We start from the raw sequence: 21783 nt of genomic DNA on the forward strand, positions 1-21783 counted from the left end.
AAGGACATTATAGAAAGTAACTATAATGCAAAGAAACAACAACAACAAAAAACCAGTATGTGCTACACAGAAGAAACGATGAATCAACACAAAATGGGACCTAAATAAAAGGAACCTCTCTCACACCCTTCATACCTGGCCTCTGAGACGACATAGCTGCGACTTCGCCATGAACGTCGCTCACAACTTCCCTTTTTTTTCCTCCACAGAACAAAGTCCAGCAATTCGGCCCAAGTCAGCATGCCGCACCAGAAGTACATTTAGCAATCCAAGTATACAAAAATGCAAACAACTTCTAATAAAAAGAGTACGAGTTAAAGGAAATTGTTATTCCAAAGTGGCCATCAAGGTGTTGGCTTACTGTGCAACAAGAGTGGAATACGAGAGTGTGGAGGTTAAGATACGGCGCTTATCAAGTGCGGCCCATCAGCTCTTTGTGCCGTTTTCAAAAGAAACCATCAAGAAGAGCAGGCACGGAGTCACTCCTGGTTTTCGGTGTGCCCAGTATTTGACTTCTTTGATTTTTAAAAGTTATTCGTAAATTAAAGCTTCCACGTGCGCTACCTGTCATCTGTGCCGGCATCGCTGCAGGTGGAGTGACGGTGGTTGGAAGCTAGGGACGAGGACGAGAAAGTGCGTGTGGAGTCCAGGAGTCTGGGCAGGAGGAGCGAAGAAGGCATGCACAGCCATGTCTCCAGGTCTGAGAACTTGGAGCAGCTCAGCATCTCCAAAACACTGCGGGGAGTTATATTTCAGCAAACAGTAGTGGTGACACATGCTCAAGTACCTCCACCACCCGCAATGACATCCACGCTGCCTACCTCTCCTCTCCAGCTGGTTGGACATCATCTTTCTCATCTGCAGCTTGGAAGACGCAGGAGATACGGGAGTCTCGTGAGGACACCAGCACACAGGAATTCTCAGAATCCATGGACATCTTGAGCCATATCTGTGAAGGCAAGCAGAGAGCGAGCAGTCAAATGAAAGCTTATTTGTAGTATGTGTTCATGTTAGTAGACGTGTTGCGCCGATACGGCACTAAAATTAGATCATCGGTATCGTTGAGTATCACGAAAAAATGCTGCGCAATGTGTACTTTTTTCAAGATCTAGTTCAACCGCTGGTTACCCAACCCAAGATGGCTGCCAGCTTTGTACGCCGCCGTAAGAAAATGAGTGGTTGACGCACTTCCTAAGACGATGATAGATGTCCAATCGTGTGGCGTCCAATCATCCTTCTGTTGCGAATTTAAAGCAACACGAAGTAATTGTTTACCCTATTAAATATTTTCATAACATTTGTGATAGTATGTCAACTGACAACTAGTGGAATTACACCTCTTTTGCATCTTGAGGAGGTTAGTATCGCTTTCACCGGCACTAACTTTGAGGAGGGTGGCAGGAACCATGCCACATAAAAAAAAAAAAATCATCATTTGCTATTGTTTAGCCACAAATGGATTCATTCCTTTACTACTATTCATCCTTCACACAGCAGCTGGAAACAGAAATGTTGCCTAATCCATCTGCAGGCGACCGGGAGATTGATTTTTGATTGATCGATGATTTTACGACACTTTGCAGGTGTGCGCTGGTCCTCATGGGAACTACAGTCTTCCTTGAGGCAAAACACTACTGCTTTTGTCCACCGACGTCGCTAAAATCGACCAAAACTGAAAAACTATCAACTGTTTTTCTAAATGAGTTGAGACAACCAATCCATTTAAAGTAAAAGGCTAGCAGCAAATGAACTTGTGTTCGCTGTTTTTTTTTTTTCTAAAAAAAAAAAAAAAAAAAAAAAAAAACATGGTACAGTGGTACCTCGACATACAATCTCTTCGTCACACGATCTTTTCGACATCATACATGTATTTGTCTGTGATTGGGAGAGGAAAAGTCACAGATTTTAATGCCTCGTTGCTGCTCCATATTTATCTTTGCTAGGCATTCTAACAATTTATGGAGTGTTTCTTCATTCTAAGTTAATTTTTCAAAGCATGTTAGACTTGCAAACTAAACTGCAGGGGTCGGCAACCCAAATTGTTGAAAGAGGCACATTGAAGCAAAAACAAAAGACAAAACATGCTGTATGTATCTATATTAGGCTAATAGTAGGCTATATTAGCCTACTATCGAAATGACTAAGTTGGCTACAAATACATAATGAGCCTTCATGATTATCGTATTTTCCGCACTACAAGGCGCACTTGAAAGCCTTCAATTTTCTCAAAAGCCGACAGAACGCCTTATGATCCGATGTGCCTTACATATGGATCAATATTGGTTAATCATGGCATGACAATTAGCTCAGCTTCATCTTGTGGATGCATATTGCAATGTCTACTAATACTACTACGCCTTGCAATGCAGTGTGCCCTATACATGAACAGTTTTAAAATAGACCATTCATTGAAAGCGCGCCTTATACGCCGATGCGCCTTACATTGTGGAAAAGATGGTAAATGTTTATTATCTCCTTTATTCTATAAAGAATGATGCACCACGTGACTACGATGTTGTACAATGTAACTTCATTACAATATTAATGAATTAGAATCAACCTAAACCATACTAAAACTAAAAATATATTTCCCTCCTGCATTTTTTCCATTTCAAACATTTTTGAAAAAGCTCCACGGACCCACTAGAGCAGCGCTAAAGAGCCGCAAGCGGCTCTAGAGCCGTGGGTTGCTGACCCCCGCTATAGGGCATCTGTGAACTTTTTTAAATGGCTTTCTAAAATTATTTAAAATTAATTATTACATTATCTTTGCCCTTATCAGTCAAAACTGGTATTTGTAGTGCTTTAACTTCATTTATTAAATAAATCATGACACGTCTATCTGAAGTTAGGTAAACTAGACGAAAATGACATGATGACATGACGTGCTACTGTTTTGGCTAGTTTGACTGACGCATACGAGCCGGGGCGCCAAGACAAGTTTACAAAGTTTGTCCTTGTCGTATAAAGTGTTTACAGCGCATATAAAAAATCCTAACTTTTCGTTGGTTTCGTCAATTTATGACAAGTGGGATTAATAACGTGTCTAGCGTGTTACGTAACGACGCGACGCCGACGTGAAACGACGTGATCCTGTTTTGCCTAGTTTGATTGACGCGCACAAGCCAAGGCGCCAAGACAAACTGTTACAACAAGCGTTTCCCTTCAAACAACATATCGAAATTTACGTTTTCATTCATTCGCCGTCAAAAGTGTCTAAACGTGTTGCATGACGTTTTTGGCTCAAACGCCCATTTAACGCCCACCGGTTCGCCTTTAAATCTTACCGTCTTGAAGTGTCCTTTCCTCGGCGTTTACAGTGTCGTGTCCCCCTGTTTTCCCGGAGCTCCAACATCTGCTCCGGCTGGGCTGTGGCCTGCTAACGTGTCTTTTGTCCTGCCCCGAGTAAAACATCCCCAAAATTACGGAGCAGGCTCACATTTCATTGCGGTATCTCCGCCGCACGAACGCCCAGGCCGGCCAACAACATCTGGGGGCCCGCGGCCGCGATCCAACCGGCTTGCAGGCGTCCTCGTCGGGCTCGCAGCCAGTCGGACAAAAAAAGTCGAACAAAACTGGCAGTAAAATCGCCCAAAATGTGCTTTTGTCACTTAAAGAGTTAAACTTGAAGTTATTTAAAGCAATGTTTGGCACAGGCTGAAAAAGAACGAGAAAAGGGAGGGTTGAAGGAGGCAAGGACTCACGTAAGAACACTTGACGGAGAAGGAAAAGTGGTAACAGGACATGAGTGGAAAAGAAAATGAAATATAAGGAGGGAAAGTGAATTGAATAAGAAATGTGGAGTAATTGAAGGAATAAGTGAGGCAAGGGTCTCTCGTCAGTTTCTTTGATGCTGACATATGAGGGGGGCTGGGGGTGTTCAGCATGACAGATAAATCCTGACAGGAAGCACACCCACCCACTCACCCACAAACACACAAATTTTCACAACTACTCACTAGTAGGGTTGTGACAAAATATCGAAATGGTGATATATCGTGATACTTTGTATCCCAAAAGGTTATTGATATGCTCCAGCCAAGAATCGAGATATTGTTTAAAAAGGTGTCAATGTCTAAGAAAAAAAAAAAAAAAAAATGAAGCAACAAGCTGCTACCAAAATCTTCCACCATAATAGTGTTTCAGTTAACTCGAAGGATGCATTGATGGTACTCGACGCCCAATCCATTAAGACTGGGAACGTTCGTTCATTCGAAACCAGACTGCCTATTCCAAACCTACCTATTCCAAACCTGCCTATTCATTTGGGTGATTCCCAGGTCACTTCCTGTTCCGTAACTCAAAATAAACAAAGAGAGACATGAAATACCCCAAAAATCAACAGCAAGTAACTGAAAAACAACAGGAAAATGACCTTAAATGGCCCAAAATTACCTCATTGTCTGGCATTGGCTGCCACTACCGGCCATAGACGTTCAATCCGTTTGAAGTGGGAGGGATGGCAGCGAATGAACGTGCCACCCTCCCAGTTCAAATGGATTGGACGTCTACTAGTGATAACAGGGCCGGCCCAGGTAATTTGGGGGCCCTAAGTAAAATAATGCAAAGTGGCCCATATTTTTGGCCCACCATTTCGTCACAGTGTACTGTGAAACCCATACATGCAATCCAAGCCACACGTCCATATTTTGTATATTAATCAGATTTTGTTGCACTCCATACTTCAAACTTCTCACCCCAAATGATTGTCAGTACTTACAGTAGATAGCGCCAAACCTTTTTCTTAAAGAGGAAAGAAAGAAGTTAAGGAAGAAATTTTATTTTTAAAGCTTGTAATCAAGTATCAAAACTCACAAAAGTCAAATAAAGCAAACTTTAGTAAACAAAATAGAATATAAATTAAACAATTGCCAGATTGGGGGAACCCCTAGTGGTCAGGGGCCCTAAGCAGCTGCATAGTCTGCGTATAGGCTGGGCCGGCCCTGAGTGATAAACTCATTCCAATTCACGCAGAAGCTTGTTTTTCTGTTTATTAGTGCTTTGTAGAACGTCCTAGAATTATTTCCTGACCAATGTATCAAAAATCGTATCGCTATATCGTCAGACCATCGTTATCGTGAGCTTTGTATCACAAATCGTATTCTATCGTGAGGTACCAAGAGGTTCCCACTCCTACTCACTAGAATAAGTATCTGTACCAATTTGGCTCTAAACATCACCTAGCGGCGAGTACTACATAAATAAATTAATAATATGCCGATGCTGTGCTATAAGTACTTTTCAAGATCTGTGAATTTATCACTCGTAGACGTCCAATCGATTTGAAGTACTTCAAATCGATTGGACGTCTAGTGGTTAATGCAGTGGTTCTTAACCTTGCTAAAGGTACCGAACCCCGCAGGTTTTACATGTGGATTCACTGAACCCCTCGGAATTAGATAATGAAGCTTTTGTTTTTTTCCAAATTCAAAACCGATACATCTAAACTAGCAAGCTAATAATTTCGCAAATCCCTGTTCAAATTTCTTCAAAATTAAAAACAGGCCAGAATTTGAAACCATGCAGCCCATTGGTCTGTTGTATTCCCTCATATCAAGTGAGAGTCAATCTTCCACTGAGCAAACCAGTTCCTCCTCCCATCAGATCAAGGACTAGCAGTTAAAAGAAATGGATTAATGATTCCCCTTTTTTCATTCCAAACTCAAAACTCACCTGTTCACTCACCTGTCCATAATAATCCCTAATTACTTTGTGTTTGAGTTTTCTGCTACTTACTTTTTATCTGTTAGTACTTTTGTTTTTACTTCTCATTAGAATTTTAAATTTGCCGTAAACGTTCTATACTTTATTATTCTACTGTTTTCAATCGTTAATTTGTTTAAATGTTTTTTAAAATGATTGCAGGGCGACTTTGAGGGCCAGAAAGGCCCCTTTAAATACAATGTATTATTATTATTATTAAGCCTGTAAATTGGGAGGGGCAAACCAGTCCAAAACCTGGTCTAAAAGCACTTTGCCTAGATTTAATAAGCGTACGAAAATAGGGCTCTGTGTTTCCATACCTTCGCCGAACCCCTTAGACTTACTCACCGAACCTCTGGGGTTCGATCGAACCCAAGTTAACCACTGGGTTAATGACAGACAATGAGTTAAAGCAACACTTGATAACTTTTCAGTTTTTGTCGATTTTAGCGGCCCCGGTGGACAAAAGCGGTAGGTTTTTGCTTTAAGGAAGACTGCATTTCCCATGAGTACCAGCACACACCCGCACAGTGTTGTAAAGTCATGATCTCCCTGTCGCCTGCAGATGGATTTAACGAACATTTCTGTTTCCAGCAGCTGTGTGCTCTGCCATCTTTGCAGCGTTCGCAAGTTACCTAGTATTGCTTTAAGTGATGCCTGACCATATCAGTTGCTTTACATTCAAGTGAATACGCAGTAATTTAGTGTTATAGAAAAAAAAAAAGTCAAAAGAAGTATCGGTAGAGAATCGCATCGGCTGATACAGCACACCAGGGTGTGGGAATCAGAATGGGAAGCCAAAAAAATTGGACCAGTGCAAAACTAGTACTCACATTAGTGCTCTTCTTACAACTATCCATTTAACATTGAGGGAAACTTGATGTCTCTAATTATGTGTATGAGAACTCTTATTTTTATTTTTGATGATATGATGGTTTTGTTCTTTCTTTATTTAGTCGTTGTTTTGATAACATTGCAACGTTGGGTAACATTGATGTTGATGTATCTCTAGTTTTGGGATGAAAAAGAGTTAAGAAGAGGCTCCCTCTGCTGGATGTAAAAAAGACTGTACTGAACATTTTGCACTCACCATATTAGCCAGAACGTAATTTCATATTTATTTTTAACAAGTCTCCATATTGTTCAAAAGGACATATAAAGGATTACATAGTTTAAAAGAAATATGGATGAAGGTGATTTTAAGTTTTGCTTGAATAGTACGGTGTTTTAATGTTCTAAAAGTGTTGGAGGAATTTTTTGGGTAGTCCCATATAGGACACCATGCACTGGCACAAGCCCAAATATGTATCTTGTTTTCCTTTTCACTATATAATATCATGTACGAAATGCTTCTCCTATATTCGAGTTGGCCCGCAGGTCATCGCCAAAAAAAAAAAAAAAAAAAAAAACTCATATACGTATCATTCAAAAAGCATCAAAAAATGTATAAAGGAGGATCAGGGCCAAAGCCCAACACCAAGGCCAACCTTCAAATGTAGAAATATATGGATAAAACCTATTTTTAGAGTTCTACTTTCATCTAGTGGGGAGGAACTCCAAAAATTAGGTCACCTAAATTATGATTAGATACTTGTATATTCAATTTTTTATGTTTACGGTGGAGAAAAAGTTATAGAATATATTATATTATAAATATGATAGATCTTAAGGTTAGGCATTTATTTCATTTGGTTATGTTTAAAAAATAGTATAAGTGTTAGGCTGTATATATGAATATATTAAAAGAGGAAGAAAAACACTTTTGTGACCATTAAAATAGAACCTGCCCAATATATTTTAAAATAAGTGCTATGTGTCAAAGATAAGTGCAAATATAAAAAGTACTAAAATATTCAAAATTACATATTACAATAAATTTTTTTGTGTGTGTTTATATGTTTAACTCTAACTCTCAGACATTTTTCACAAAACATCCCCTTCTTTCAAGCACCACGGGATATTGTGTCCTATGGCTATATGAGCACAGGATTAAAATAAAGATTATATTTCCATTTTTCATTAAAAAAAAGTTTGTTTCTGATCTTTTTGTTATTTAGTTATGAACAGTTGTACATCCTAAAAACTGTCTTTAGTAGTGAATGAGTTAAAAGTCATGTTTATAATTTTGAAGTCACCATTTTTAATATTATTTTGTTATGATTATAGTCTTTCAATCACTGCCGTCCATACGAATCAGTCATCTATATGGGCCGAATATGCTAAAACTATATTCTTTACTGAACTAAATAAAACGTAGTCCAGGGCTGAATGGGGTCCACGCTGAAAGGCCACGCTCCAGCGTGATGTCACAAACCATTTTCTAGTCATGTCATGAGCGTCAAGTCTTTGTGAGACGTCAAACTCTTTGAAACGGTCAACTTTAATTCGTGGTCGTGGGGAGGCTGGGGAGTCGATTTAAAAATATACAGGCTTGTGGACTCTACTGCTTTCTTCTCCTTCCCTGCAGAGAGCCACACAGATCGCCTGGCTTCTAAAAGAGTTCGCCGTCTGTCCTTTCCCTAGAGTTTCGTGTCGTGCGTGTACTGTTTTTGGGGGGAAGGATGTTTCTGGCGGTGGAAAGCCGACAGCTGTCCGAGAACGACCGCAGGATTTTGGCCATGCAGGCGCTGTGCAGGAACCCCGACCCGATGGCCTCCTTCCTCCCGGTGGTGGTGGAATCCCCGCTGCTTCTGCCCCCGCAGCCGCCGTCTCTTCCAGGGCCGCTCACTCTCCCTGGGCCGCTCACTCTCCCTGGGCAGCCCTCTCTTCCTCTTCCAGCTGCATCCTCCTCATCCTCCTCCACAGCCACGCGCAGGCCCGCCGGCCGCTGGCCCGCAAAGCCCCGCACCGGCCCGCAGATTCAGTTAAGGAAAAAAACAAAACAAAACAAAACAAAACAAAAAAAAACCAAAACAAACAAACAAAGAAACAAACAAACAAAAAAAACAAAAACAAACCCAAGATTAATTATTAATTGCCATCTCGCATTTTAAGCATATTCTACTACATTGCGCTGAATTGTCCATGTAATGGGGTCTTTCCAAGGACGTAGGTTTGGTCTCAAGCAATGGCGTAGGTTTGCATAGGGACGGTAGGGACAAAACACTACCAAATTTTCAGGATCCCCAAATTGTCCCCACAAACTTTTGAGCAACTTTAATTGAATTATATTATGACTTCAGTTATATAGGTAATTAAGATTGTCTACCCATATGTTGTAAGGATAGAAATGACCCTACCATTATTAAGTAAATTACAGTACTTTCATTATGTTCAGACTTTTCACTTGCTGAATGTGCCAGTCCATTTTTCCCCTCAAACGCATGTTTGATTGACTGATGACTCCTCCGCCCCCTTCGAAGACGTGGGATATTAAAATCCCCCCCCCCCCCCCCCCGCCAGCAACAGCCACCGTAAGAAATGTAAAAAGACGTCAATGTTGTGAAGGTGGGTAACACACCACTAATTTTTCTACTGAAAGTTCGACCTGCATCAGAGTTAGCGTGACATTAATCTGTGTGAATTTTTCAAATAAAGTAATTCCATTTCACAGCAAGTGTGAAAGTTTGTATAAGCTTATACAGATTTATTTTGCATTAATTATTTACCTATTATTTACTTCGGTTCATATTGGTAAGAAATGTAGCCCTGACCCCCGTTCACCCAATCTGTTTGGTTTTACTAATGTCCCGTCCCCAGCAAAAAGTGTACATGCAGGTTATGCTGTTATATCGTCCCTACCAATATTGAGACCAAACCTATACCCTTGGTCTCAACATATAAGAGCATCACCTGCATGTACACTTTTTGCTGGGGACGGGACATTGGTAAGACCAAACAGACTGGATGAACGGGGGTCAGGGCTACATTTCTCACGAATTTGAACCTAATTAATTAACAGGCAAGAGATCAATGCAAAATGCATCTGTATTGACTTATAATAACTTTCAAGTGTATTGGTTCAGGTGATGCCCCGTTCGATTCAAACCTTTGTTTTCAAAAATTACAAAAGAAATATTTGGAAAACTTCCACTACCAAATTTAAATTGTTATGCACACTTGTTAATAATCTAAACCAGGGGTCTCCAAACTTTTTGCAAAGGGGGCCAGATTTGGTATGGTAAAAATGTGGGGGGCCGACCTTGGCTGACGTCCTTTATGTAGAACAATACTTTTAAGCAAATTGTAGCAAGCCATTCTGTGTGTCACATTCGCTTTATTATTATTATTATTATTTAATTAATAATTTCAACAAATTGTCACATTCGCTTTATTATTATTTTTTAAATTTCAACAATCTCGCAACTAACCTTTGTGGCGTTCTCTTTTGAGTCTCGGGCTCTTGCGTAATACCGCTGCTGTGAAATTAAACTAGCTTCAAGTTGCTTCAATTTCTCGCTGCCTATCTTCCCTGTAATCTTGTCGTACATGTCAGCGTGTCATGTTTGGTAATATCGCCTCACATTGAACTCTTTAAAAACAGTGACTGTCTCTTTGCAAATGAGGCAGACACAGTTGTTGCGTATTGTAGTGAAGAAATAGTCCAATTTCCACCTATCCTTGAAGCGTCGGCCGCCAACTTTCTTTTTTTGTTGTTGATTGTCGCCATTTTAGAAAATTGTAAGTAAAGGGTCACAACGGGGTAATGTTGCTTATAGTGCTTCTGCCTTTTAGTGGGTAAATGAGGAGCAGCATTTAGTGTGTAAGCTACTTCATATGCTGGTAGCAGTACTGCTGGCCAATTTATTAAGTCTGTGTGCGGGCCAGACGTTACTGATTTTATGACAGAAGCTGGGGGCCGGATGAAATTTGACCACGGGGCGCATTTGGCCCCTGGGCCGGACTTTGGACATGTCTTATCTAAATTAACTATCCAGGAATGCAAAAAAATAAACATTTGTCTCAAGAACACGCAACGTTATATCTCTAAATAAATAAAAATAACTGAAAACTTCTTACTCAGGGTATAATATATATATATATGGCGGAAAACACAGACAAGACTGAAAAAGCTGTTTCTGCTCTCGCACTCCTCTTTAAAAGAAACTGCTGCATTTTAAGCCAAAAGAACTGTGTTTGATAGAACAATATGTCTATATGCTGCTATAGCAGATTCATGGTGCATTAAGCCCCCAAACTATATTTAACTTGTCCGTTTTACCCTGGAAACCCCCGTTTACAGACGTCGCGCAACCGCTTTTGTTTCAACCCAGCCATAAAACGAAGGTAGTTCATTATATTTATTATTCAAAATGTCATTTTTAGCATAGAATCATTAATTGATGACTGATATTTCGTTAAAAAAAAAAAAAAAAAAAAAACGGCTTTAAAAAATTAGTCACTCGCATATTTTAAACTTTTAAACAAATTACGTCACAATGAAAAAAATGGTGTCTGTAAAAAAGTCACGGATATCTACCTCATAACTATCGCTTAATTGTATTTTTTTTTTTTTTTTTGGTTACTGAGCATTTTCTCCGATATGTTAGATGATGAATAATGGATCCAAACAAATTAAAAAAAAAAAAAAAAAAAAAAAATGTTTAAATGGGTAAATAAAATGGGTAAATATAGGAAAAAGAAAATCTCGACCACTCCTTGGTGTCTGCAATTTCTGTATCGCGACCCTTGTTATATTACCATCACCCATAAAATCCCCCAAAAATCCAGCTTTGGCCATTCACAGCTGTGTCTTGACACTCAGTGATACATGCTATATGGAGGTTTTGGATCGAAACAAGGTAAGTACGTGATAATATCTCGTTAAAGTCATGGGGTCTGTAATCGTGCTCTCGCGTGCTCTCGCCTCCAGACAGGGTTTTGCTACTAAAAAAAAAAGAATTTTTTTTAAAAAAGCACTTCTGTTCAAAATTTTTCTTCATCCAGAAAATTTAGATTTTAAGCTTTACAATGATGTATCACACATGCATATCGGACAATTTTGAAAGTTGGCCAAATTGGGGGTCTCAGAGCGGAACTTCAAGTCACCTTAGTGTTTTATATATTAATATTTAAAATGAGCTTTCCTTAAGGTAAACACTACTGTTTTTGTCCACAAGCACAGCTAAACTCAACAAAACCTGAAAACCTTTTACTTCGACTATATGATTAATGTATAATTATCTGGAAAAAATGTCTGCCTAGGCTGCAAATGAAAGTATGAAAGTAAATAATGTAGGAAATAAATAAATACATTTTAAATAAATGCAAGTCATTTGCCAATCAAACCTGCATTTTAGGGGAAAAATAGACCAGCACATTCTGCTAGTGAAAAGTGGTAAATGTAAGTTTAAACATAATGACAATAATTCACTTAATAATGGTAGGGTCAATTCTTTCCTTACAACATATGGGAATACAATCTCAGTTACGTATATAACTAAACGCATTATATAATGCAAATAATGTTACTTAATAGTTGGTGGGGACAATTAGAGCATCCTGAAAAGTTGGTCGTGTTATGTCCCTACGCAAACCTACGCCCTTGCTGCTCACCAAAAACGACAAAACCTACGTAAATAAATCAAGAAAATATCTATAATGTAAATCAGTCGGGGGGGTGGATAACCATTAACCCTTTCAGGAACAGTTGTCACTATAGTGGACAATGAAGCAGAAAATGAAAATGAGATGACACACAATTCAGGAAGAGGAAAAAGCAGGAATCACTTCAGATAAATAGATTAATTAAGGAAAGAATAATTAAAAGCTGGCCGGCCAGGACAAATGTCAGAGCCAGTGGCTTGGGAAGTGGGATGCTGAGGGTGCTGCAGCACCTCCTTGTGTTGGTGGGGGGAAAAAACGTGTTTTGGTACTTTTTGTTTGTTAAAAATTAAACAATAAATAAAACATTAAAACAATAGTGTATTTATCTTTGGGGATTAAATATATGTGTTGAGAAAGTTTTTTTGTTTGTCAGTAACATGGTAATCACCTGACATCTTGCTTGCTACCAGGTCACATTGTATAAGGCGTTATTGGAACGGAAAAGTTAACCGTTGACAGAGGAGGTTTTTACATGGCACAAAAATGAATTAGCGATTTTTTTTCTTAACAAAAACAGCAAAATATTCTAAAATTCAATTCGAAGTCAAACATTTTTTGTGATAGTTTATAATAGTGCTCAGAGACGAAAAAGCTGCAGATTTAGACCGGGGAGAACTTCATATCGCTTGCAGTGTAGATATTATTGTTTGCTGTTGGTGTTGAGCTGCCGTGCCGCCATGAAGAAGCTGTTGGATATTCGTATGCAATTTCTTTGAGTGTAATGAAAATTGGGTGTTAACCTGTTGGACTTTTAGTTTTCAAATGTGTTTGTGTGTTATTGCACAGTCTAGCTGCTGGGATTTGCATTGTAATACACAGGCGCTTTACAAAAACTCCAACACACACTGTTAGGTGAAATAGAATGCTGTCTTTGTAGTAGCCGAGTAGTAGTAGGTAAACTATGCAGCATCCATGTGTACTGCCATTGTGTACGCCTTGCATGGAGAAAAGGCGCGAGCATGACAAATTTGGACCGAAACGGCTGTTTTTGGATGGGAAAATCAAGATCCTCAGCAGCCCCTGCTGTGAGTGACTTCCAGTGCCCCAGCCGAGAGCCCCACACAAGTGCCTTTGAGAAGATCTGCCCCAACCCTCAATGCATACACTTTCTATCATTTCCAATGCGAATAGGCAGGCCCCCATGTTAACCCATGAAGCGTGTCACAAGAACGTGGAATTTTACTAGGCACCTGTTTTATCTATTCATGACCTTGCTTCAGAGAAGAAGCTGAGAGCTGCAATCGTTATCTTGTAAAGACAAATTGCTATAGAAAAGAATGTAGCAAGTACAATTAACAAAAATATGGGAACAAATATCTCTACAACAGCTATTTAAAAGTTGGTACTGAGTATTTCAAAGTAAGCCTGAACGATATCGGAAAAAACTATTGTTGCGGTTTTTTGGGGGGTTTGCGATATCTTGCGATATTATATTGCGACATAAAAAAAAAATTATATATATTTTTTGAAAGAAATTTTCACTCGATGACTTGAATAGCTGTTTGGAAAGACTTTGGATGACTCACCATCACCACAGTGTACAGTGATCCCTCGTTTTTCACGGTTAATGGGGATTAGAACCCGCCGCGATAAGTGAAAAACCGCGAAGTAGCACACTCCTCCCACCCCCCAGTTTTAAAAAATTTGTATTTTTTGTGTGTGTGTTTTTTGTACTCAATGTATTTATTCAGATTTTGCATTGGAAAGAGATACATATAAGACATGTTTTTTTCTCTTTCCCCCCCAAAGTGATTTAAAAAATGTATATAAATAAATGGTTTTTAAGCACTTCAAATGTCATAATTATGATCAGTTTTAAACATAACTGTCCAACCAAATCATTTTTGAACAAGAATAAAAAACTAGTAGATAAATGCTTGGCTTTATTAAATGCTTCTGTTTATCTACCTTAGCTGTGACCGTTAGAGTGACATGTAGAAATTTGAAACTCCTCATGATCACTTCTGGCATTTATGTTTCCAACGTCTCTCCACACACACACACACACACACATTCATTCCAGTGCGGCTTCCGTGCAGAAACTGTTTAACAAGTTAAACGATGATTGACAGATGCCCGTGTGAAGTCTGCTTCTTTGGCCAGATCAAAGCCTTCGTTAACTTTAATAAGCAAGTGCCGCAGTGACTGAGAGGGAAAAAAGGCCTGGGAGAGGGAGGGTGTGAGGCTGTGCGCAGATCAGAAAGCAAGGCGTATGTGGATTTAAAAAAAATAAAAATTATCGCACGTGCTTGCGATGGGACTATCGCGCACACGCACATCGCGATGGCGATGTTTAAACGATATATCGTTCAGGCTTATTTCAAAGTGTCACTAATAGTGTTGTCTCACTTGTGAGGGCAGAGATTGTACTGCATGGGTAACTCAGCGTAATAGTAGCACATGGAATAAATCCAAATCCGCTTTGGCGCAGGAACGTGACGTCTTCGGTGAAACTGGGGTGTGATCTGGATTTGGAGTTCATAGCTCGGAACTCGTGGAACGTGCAGCACCTGTCGACGGTAGACCACAATAGAAACCACTCGTTGTTATTTTGTACATTTTCTTTATCACTCACCTTCAATTTCCTGCCGTCAGGTCTTCAAGTCACTAGTCATGAAGATCCGCAAGCCCCAGACCACAGCCAGAATCTTCCAGTCTGGAATCCTTTTCTGCACAGGAGCCAAGAGGTCCGTCTGTGTCCGCTTTCGTCTTTACTGAAATTGGTGGAATCAGAGCTTTTTGTAATTCGGCAGCGAGAACGAGTCTCGCGTGGCTGCCAGGAAGTTTGCCTTTAAAATCCTGAAGCTGGGCTACCCGGCACGCTTCCTGGACTTCAAGGTGCTCAACATCGGCGGAACTTGCAAAACGTTCCCGATCAACCTGGAGGATCTGTTCTTGGCCCACCAAGACCACTGCAGGTCATTTGAAGGCCACGCGACAAAGCCATTGAGTTTCACTTTGTTTAGATGTTCACCCTTATCTGTTCATTGTCCTTTCCTCAGTTACGAACCGGAGCTGTTTCCTGCGCTGCAGTACAACTTCCGACCCGGTATGACAGCATCCATCTTCTCGTCTGGCTCTGTCTCGTTGGTTGGTAAGTGGATACATGGATGGACGGTTGAGTAGAATAGTTAGGTACACGGATCGTATTCACACATTAACACTTGCTGCCATGGGTGGTGAAAGTACGAGTATTTATTATTTTAATAGTCAACTTATCTGCCCATATGTAAATAACACTTTATTTACAAATATATTAACCTGGGCTTAAAATTTTAGATGCAATATGCATTGGAACCAAAAACTATGAATATTATGCAACCATTCCATCAAAATATAATTTAAATTAAAAAAAAATATTTAGGCTAAACAAAGAAGATTTAGACATTTTTTTTTAGATCAAACAAAGTCTCTAAATGACTAATAACTATAAAAGTAGTTGTTGGTTATTTGATAAAGAAAATCTACAACTACTGTACATACTCGAGTGGCGGATGCTGGTCTTTAATGATGGGAAGGTAAAAGTGTTTCCCACTGTGAGTGCTTTGTGACGGTGGAGGGGATCAACGGCACCTGCTGCTCAGTAGGGAAAGAAACTACAGTGCCAGAAGAGTCTCCAAACACAAGCAGCTACAATAAAAAAGAAAACCAGACATAGATTTCAATCAATGTGCTGCTATTAGAGATGTGCCGATCGATCGGGTCCGATCACGTCATTTTCAAAGTATCGAAATCGGCAAAAAAATATCGGCCATGCCTTTTTTTTAATATACGTATATATTTTAACTAAATCGTTTTCCAATTGTATTTAACGTGACAGACAAAATATGTTACACTCATCCAGTCTTTAGCTTAGGCTTAAGGTAGGGTTATCAAAAATATCCCGATAACGGCGGCAATTAATTTATTAAAAAATGTGTCACGTTAAAATAATTAATGCAATTAATGTATGCGCTGCACGACCCTCTCATTCATTGACGCGCTCAATCTTTAATGACGCCGTTTTACCTATATAGAGAAATATAAGGCAGCGCTTAATGAGTAGAGTGGATTTTGGCAGCCTTTGGAGCCTTTCTTCAATTGGCTAAAGTCTTGCAATCCCTCTCCCTATGATTAGAATTATCATAGGAAGCAAAGTGGGGAAGCAAGGTGCCAATCGATCTTTGTCTTAACACCGTAAGTTATTTCCCAAAGGAGAGAAGATATATCCATTGGTAGCACAACGCACAGTCATGGTTCCACTTCCCATCATGGTTCCACTTCCCATCATGCATTGGGGCATGGCTGCAGTATCATTTACTGAAAGCTCAACAAATACACTAGATGGTAATATTTAGTCACAATATACAAAGTCACAAGTCTTTCTATCCGTGGATCCCTCTCACAGAAAGAATGTTAAAAATGTAAACGCCATCTTGAGGATTTATTGTCATAATAAACAAATACAGTACATATGTACTGTATGTTGAATGTATATATTCGTCCGAGTTTTATTCATTTTTTTCTTAATGCATTGCCAAAATGTATATGATCGGGAAAAATTATCGGGAATGATTGGAATTGAATCGGGAGCGAAAAAAAGCAACCCTAGTTGCTATGATTATGAAAGTCTCCGATTCAAATCAGAACAATGGAATGAAAATTGAAAAATGCCTCCCGTAGATGTTAATACGAAAAGATCACTGATTCCCTCATTTCGCTGTCAAATCAAAAAGGGATTCAGCCTCAGACAGCTCATCCTATCATCATGCAGAGAAGCCAGCGTCCAGCCGAGCCCTGCCCAGTTCCCGTAGACCCCCAGAGACTTTCAGTGTCCGATGGGCGGGGTAAACCCAACCCTTAGCCAATGACTAACAGACTAACGGAACAAAGCACTCTCAACTCTGGAGACGCACCAGCATCCACATTGTTTAAAGAACTGTGAAGCTTTGCGAATGAAGAGCAAGCCGCATCGTAACCAGTGATAAAAAGCTAATTCTGAACAAAAGTTGGGCACGATGTAGCGCAATGACATACACGCACAACAGTATTCGCTTATTTTTTGACATTTTTGGGGGAGCTCAGCTTCCCTTGCAGTCTTAGAGCAATTGCCACTGACATACACATGTACACTGCTGGCTAAAAGTATCGGCACCCCTGCAATTCTACCAGATATTGCTCAATTTCTCCCAGAAAATAATTGCAATTACAAAATGCTTTTGTACTAATATTTTCATTTATTTTGCCAGTACTTTTGGCCAGCCATTTTCATTTCATGTTTCATATGTTATTCTTGTTATCTTACAGGGGCTAAAACAGAGGATGAATTCTTCAGTGCGTTTCGCACCCTGGATGCCATCTTAACCAATTTCAAAAGGACGTGAAGCCCCACAGGTGCTGTCATGCAGCTTTAGCCACATGACCCGTCCCTTTGACTTGAGATAAATACATATAATATATAGATAGAATTACATCATACATCATGATACCAACAATAGCTTGACCCGTATTGATAATTTTGCTGTCATCACGTCAACAATCAAACTGGAGCAAACTTTGATTGAATAAAGTGTTGCTTTGATTCTAATTAGTATTTTAGCTTGAATGTTCATCGACATGTACAAGTTGCATTGTGACTGTTGTAGAACTGCATTTAAATGAAATAAAAAAAATAATGTAAAATATGTACTTTGTTGAATCGCCACTAGATGTCACAAGATTACAGCAAAAATTACTTATACCAGCAGGGTTACGTGTCAATCATAACATAAACATGGATATCATGTTTTAATAAAAACTTCTGCAGTTTAGATACACGTTTTTACCTTATAAAAAATATCCCCATGTGATGTCCAATCTGTGTTTTCCAAATTCCAATGTGGGCCTTCAACTCAAAAGTTAGAATGAAAAACACTGTAAAATTGAATTGCGTGCTCAATGTTTACTTTGGCTGTTTTAAATGCCAAAACCACTTTTTTCCATGATGCCAAATGTTGAATCAAACGTCTTTGCTAACTCTCCTAGGGATCACAAAAAATTAAGATTTGCTTTCATTTTGTCATGATCACAAACGAAAAAGGCCTGCGAGAGAAAAGCCGTGCAGAAGTCAGTATACAACCCCCTCCCCAAACCATCTGTTGTTCATGTAGCCTCCACTGAGACCCGGAACTGGATCCGGGAAGGAAGCCATTGAGCACTCGGATGCACATCACAGCCTCTGCAGAGGATCGTCAATCTTATATGGAAGGATCATCAAGGGTCTACCGCTCACTAGACACTTGATAATACCTAAGATAATGTCAATAATCCATTTCCTAATGCTGTCCAGCTCGGATTTTTTACATCCATTCAAAAATGAGATAATTTGCCGGATGACACAAAAAGACATCGGTCATAACCATTCATTCTCATGGCAGTGTCATTTCATAATTATGATGGTCAAGGGCGTAGATTTGCATAGGGACAGTAGGGACAAAACACTATCAACTTTTCAGGTTGCTCAAATTGTTCCCACCAACTTTTAATCAACCTTATTTGTGTTATATAATGACTTCAGTTATATAGGTCATTCAGATTGTCTTCCCATATGTTTTAATTGTTGTAATTGACCCCACCATTACTAAAGTTTTTTCATTTTGTTCAGACTTACATGTACCGCTTTTCCCTTGCTGAATGTGCCGATCCATTTTTTCCCGTTCTAAACGCACATTTGATTGGCTGATTAATTGACCCACCCCCGCCACCACCACACATTATATATTAGAGATATTAGGGATATTAGAAGTTTGTTTTTTTTTCCCAGCCAGCAGCAGCCACTGCAAGAAATGTAAAAATTAGGGCTGTCATAATTATCGCGTTAACGGGCGGTAATTCATTTTTAAAATTAATTACGTTAAAATATTTGACGCAATTAACGCACATGCCCGCTCAAACAGATTAAAATGACAGCAAAGTACAATGTCCACTTGTTACTTGTGTTTTTTTGAGTTTTGTCGCTCTTTGCTGGCGCTTGGATGCAACTGATTTTATGGGCTTCAGCACCCATAAGCATGGCGGGCGACTAGTTTATTTTTTGATAAATTTTATTAAAAAGAAAATATTAAGAGGGGTTTTAATATAAAATTTCTATAACTTGTACTAACATTTATCTTTTAAGAACTGCAAGTCTATCCATGGATCGCTTTAACAGAATGTTAATAATGTTAATGCCATCTTGTTGATTTATTGTTATAATAAACAAATACAGTACTTCTGTACCGTATGTTGAATGTATATATCCGTCTTGTGTCTTATCTTTCCATTCCAACAATAATTTACAGCAAAATATGGCATATTTTATAGATGGTTTGAATTAGATGGTTTGAACTGCGATTAATTACGATTAATTAATTTTTAAGCATTAATTAACTCGATTAAAAAATTTTAATCATTTGACAGCCCTAGTAAAAATACGTCAATGAGAAATAATTTTGCTACTGAAAGTGACCTGCATCCGCGTTAGCATAACATTAAACTGTGTGAACTTGCTAATCTGCAAAACTCGAGTAGGAAGATGCTTAGAGAGAAGCGCCCTCCTGTATGTTTTCTACTGTTAACGTTAAATTAACTGAGAAAGGTAGTGAACCAAGGTTTACCCCCTTCTGCCTAATCATACTTTTTATTTTATTGTTTTTTTTTTTTTTTAAGCAGCTTACAAAGGAGCGTTCATCTTTTATGTTGAGTTTGACTGTGCTTGTGGACAAAAGCAGTAGTTTTACCTGAAGGACAGCTCCATTTTTATTTTTGTTATTCCCTGACAAAGAAGCTTTTTCAGTTATATTTAATTTAGACAATGTTGAGGGGTCATGAGACAAATGTTTATTTTTTTTATTTCCTGGATAGTTAAGAGATAATCAACAAACTTGTATTTATTGTCCATGTTAATATAATTTAAGTTATGTTTAAATAATGCAATTTAAATTTGCTCATAAAATCCAGACATTTTTTCTGGAAGTTTTCAAAATGTTTCTTTGGTTGTTTTTTAAAACAAAAGTTTTAATTGAACCGTGTAGGCTGAACCAATACACAAAGTTAGTTTAAGTCAATACAGATTTATTTTGCATTGATCATTATGAATGTCCCATCCCCAGCAAAAAGTGTACATGCAGGTTATGCCATATTGTCTTTACCAATGTTGAGACCACACCTGCGACCTTGAAGATGGTCTTATGACAGTCTTATGGCGCGACTGTCAAAGGGTTACCAAATAACATAACCAGCAATTAATGAAACAACTGGAACAGTAACTGAAGAAATAATTAGCACAGAACATGAATTTTGATTGTTATTTTCATCACTACAATGCATGCTAGGAGGCATGTTGGACGACAACAGTGGTGGCAGCAGAGGTTGACTGTAGACTGTAGTTCAGTCAGATTCCTGGGGTCTGGCATGACTCGCTGTCATTAGGTCATGCCACAGCAACTCAATGGGGTTCAAGTCTGGACTTTGACTTGGCCACTCCAGAACATGTATTATGGTCTTCTGAAAGCATTCTGAAGTTGATTTACTTCTGTGTTTTGGAAGACTGTCTTGTTACAGCATCTATCTTCTTTTTAGCTTCAACTGTCTGACAGACGGCCTCAGGTTTTCCTGCAAAACATCCCGATAAACTTTTGAATTCATTCTTCCATTAATGATTGCAAGTCGTCCAGGCCCTGAGGCAACAAAACAGCCCCAAATCATGATGCTCCCTCCACCATGCTTCACGGTGGGGATGAGGTGTTGATGTTGGTGAGCTGCTCCATTTTTCCGCCACCCATGACGTTGTGTGTTACTCCCAAACAATTCAAGTTTGGTTTCATCAGTCCACAAAATATTTTGCCAAAACTTCTGTAGAGTGTCCAAGTGCCTTTTTACGAACATTAAACAAGCAACAATGTTTTTTTTAGTCAGCAGTGGCTTCCTCTGTGGAGTCCTCCGATGAACACCATTCTTGGCCATAGTTTCACATAAAGCTGATGTGTGAACAGAGACTGCCAGTGATTTCCGTAGGTCTTTAGCAGACACTTTATGGTCCTTTTTTACCTCTGAGTATTCTGCACTGAACTCTTCGCGTCATCTTTGGTAGACGGACACTCCTTGGGAGAGAAGCAACAATGCCACAAACTCTCTCCATTTCTAAACAACTTCTCTGACTGTCGATTGATGAACATCCAGACCTTTAGAGATGGTTTTTGTATCCTTTCCCAACTTTATATAAATCAACAATGCTTCATCGCAGGTCTTCAGACAGCTTTTTTGACCAAGCCATGATACACATCAGACAATGCTTCTCATCAAGACAACTGCGACCAGGTTTGTGTTATATAGTGGGCAGGGTAGCTTTAAACCACTCAGGAGTGATTGGGCACACACCTGACTTAAATTGTTTAGTAAAAATTTGTTTCAATTGCTCTTCAAGTCTCCTTAGGCAGAGTTTTCATTTATTTTTCCCCCTTCTGTCATTGCTTGCATGCTATCCTCATTAAAATATGAAAACCTATACATGTTTGGATGGTTTTAGTTAAAGCAGAC

The 21783-nt window shown here is 39.1% G+C and overlaps 2 protein-coding genes across 3 annotated transcripts in view; one reads left to right on the forward strand and one right to left on the reverse strand.

Annotated features, from left to right (window-relative positions):
• The window catches only part of ankfn1a (ankyrin repeat and fibronectin type III domain containing 1a), an 88359-nt gene extending 84504 nt beyond the window's left edge, over nt 1–3855 (reverse strand). For both annotated transcript variants that reach the window (XM_057826053.1, XM_057826052.1), the window contains exons 1-3: nt 3288–3855; nt 822–949; nt 565–735 (exon numbers count right to left, since the gene is read on the reverse strand). In XM_057826053.1, the coding sequence (XP_057682036.1) occupies nt 565–735; nt 822–937 (287 nt within the window). In that variant the 5' untranslated portion in view covers nt 938–949; nt 3288–3855. The remainder of the gene's footprint in view (nt 1–564; nt 736–821; nt 950–3287) is intronic.
• A 4198-nt stretch (nt 3856–8053) lies between these two features.
• On the forward strand, nt 8054–19059 carry LOC130909687 (uncharacterized). Its single transcript, XM_057826442.1, has 6 exons — nt 8054–8566; nt 14681–14768; nt 14845–14936; nt 15003–15167; nt 15252–15343; nt 17536–19059. Exons 1-6 carry the CDS (start codon nt 8265–8267, stop codon nt 17610–17612), a joined length of 816 nt encoding a protein of 271 aa, XP_057682425.1. The 5' UTR covers nt 8054–8264; the 3' UTR covers nt 17613–19059.
• The last annotated feature ends 2724 nt before the right edge of the window (nt 19060–21783 follow it).

Source organism: Corythoichthys intestinalis, chromosome 21 (assembly GCF_030265065.1).
Source record: "Corythoichthys intestinalis isolate RoL2023-P3 chromosome 21, ASM3026506v1, whole genome shotgun sequence".
NCBI lineage: Eukaryota > Metazoa > Chordata > Actinopteri > Syngnathiformes > Syngnathidae > Corythoichthys > Corythoichthys intestinalis.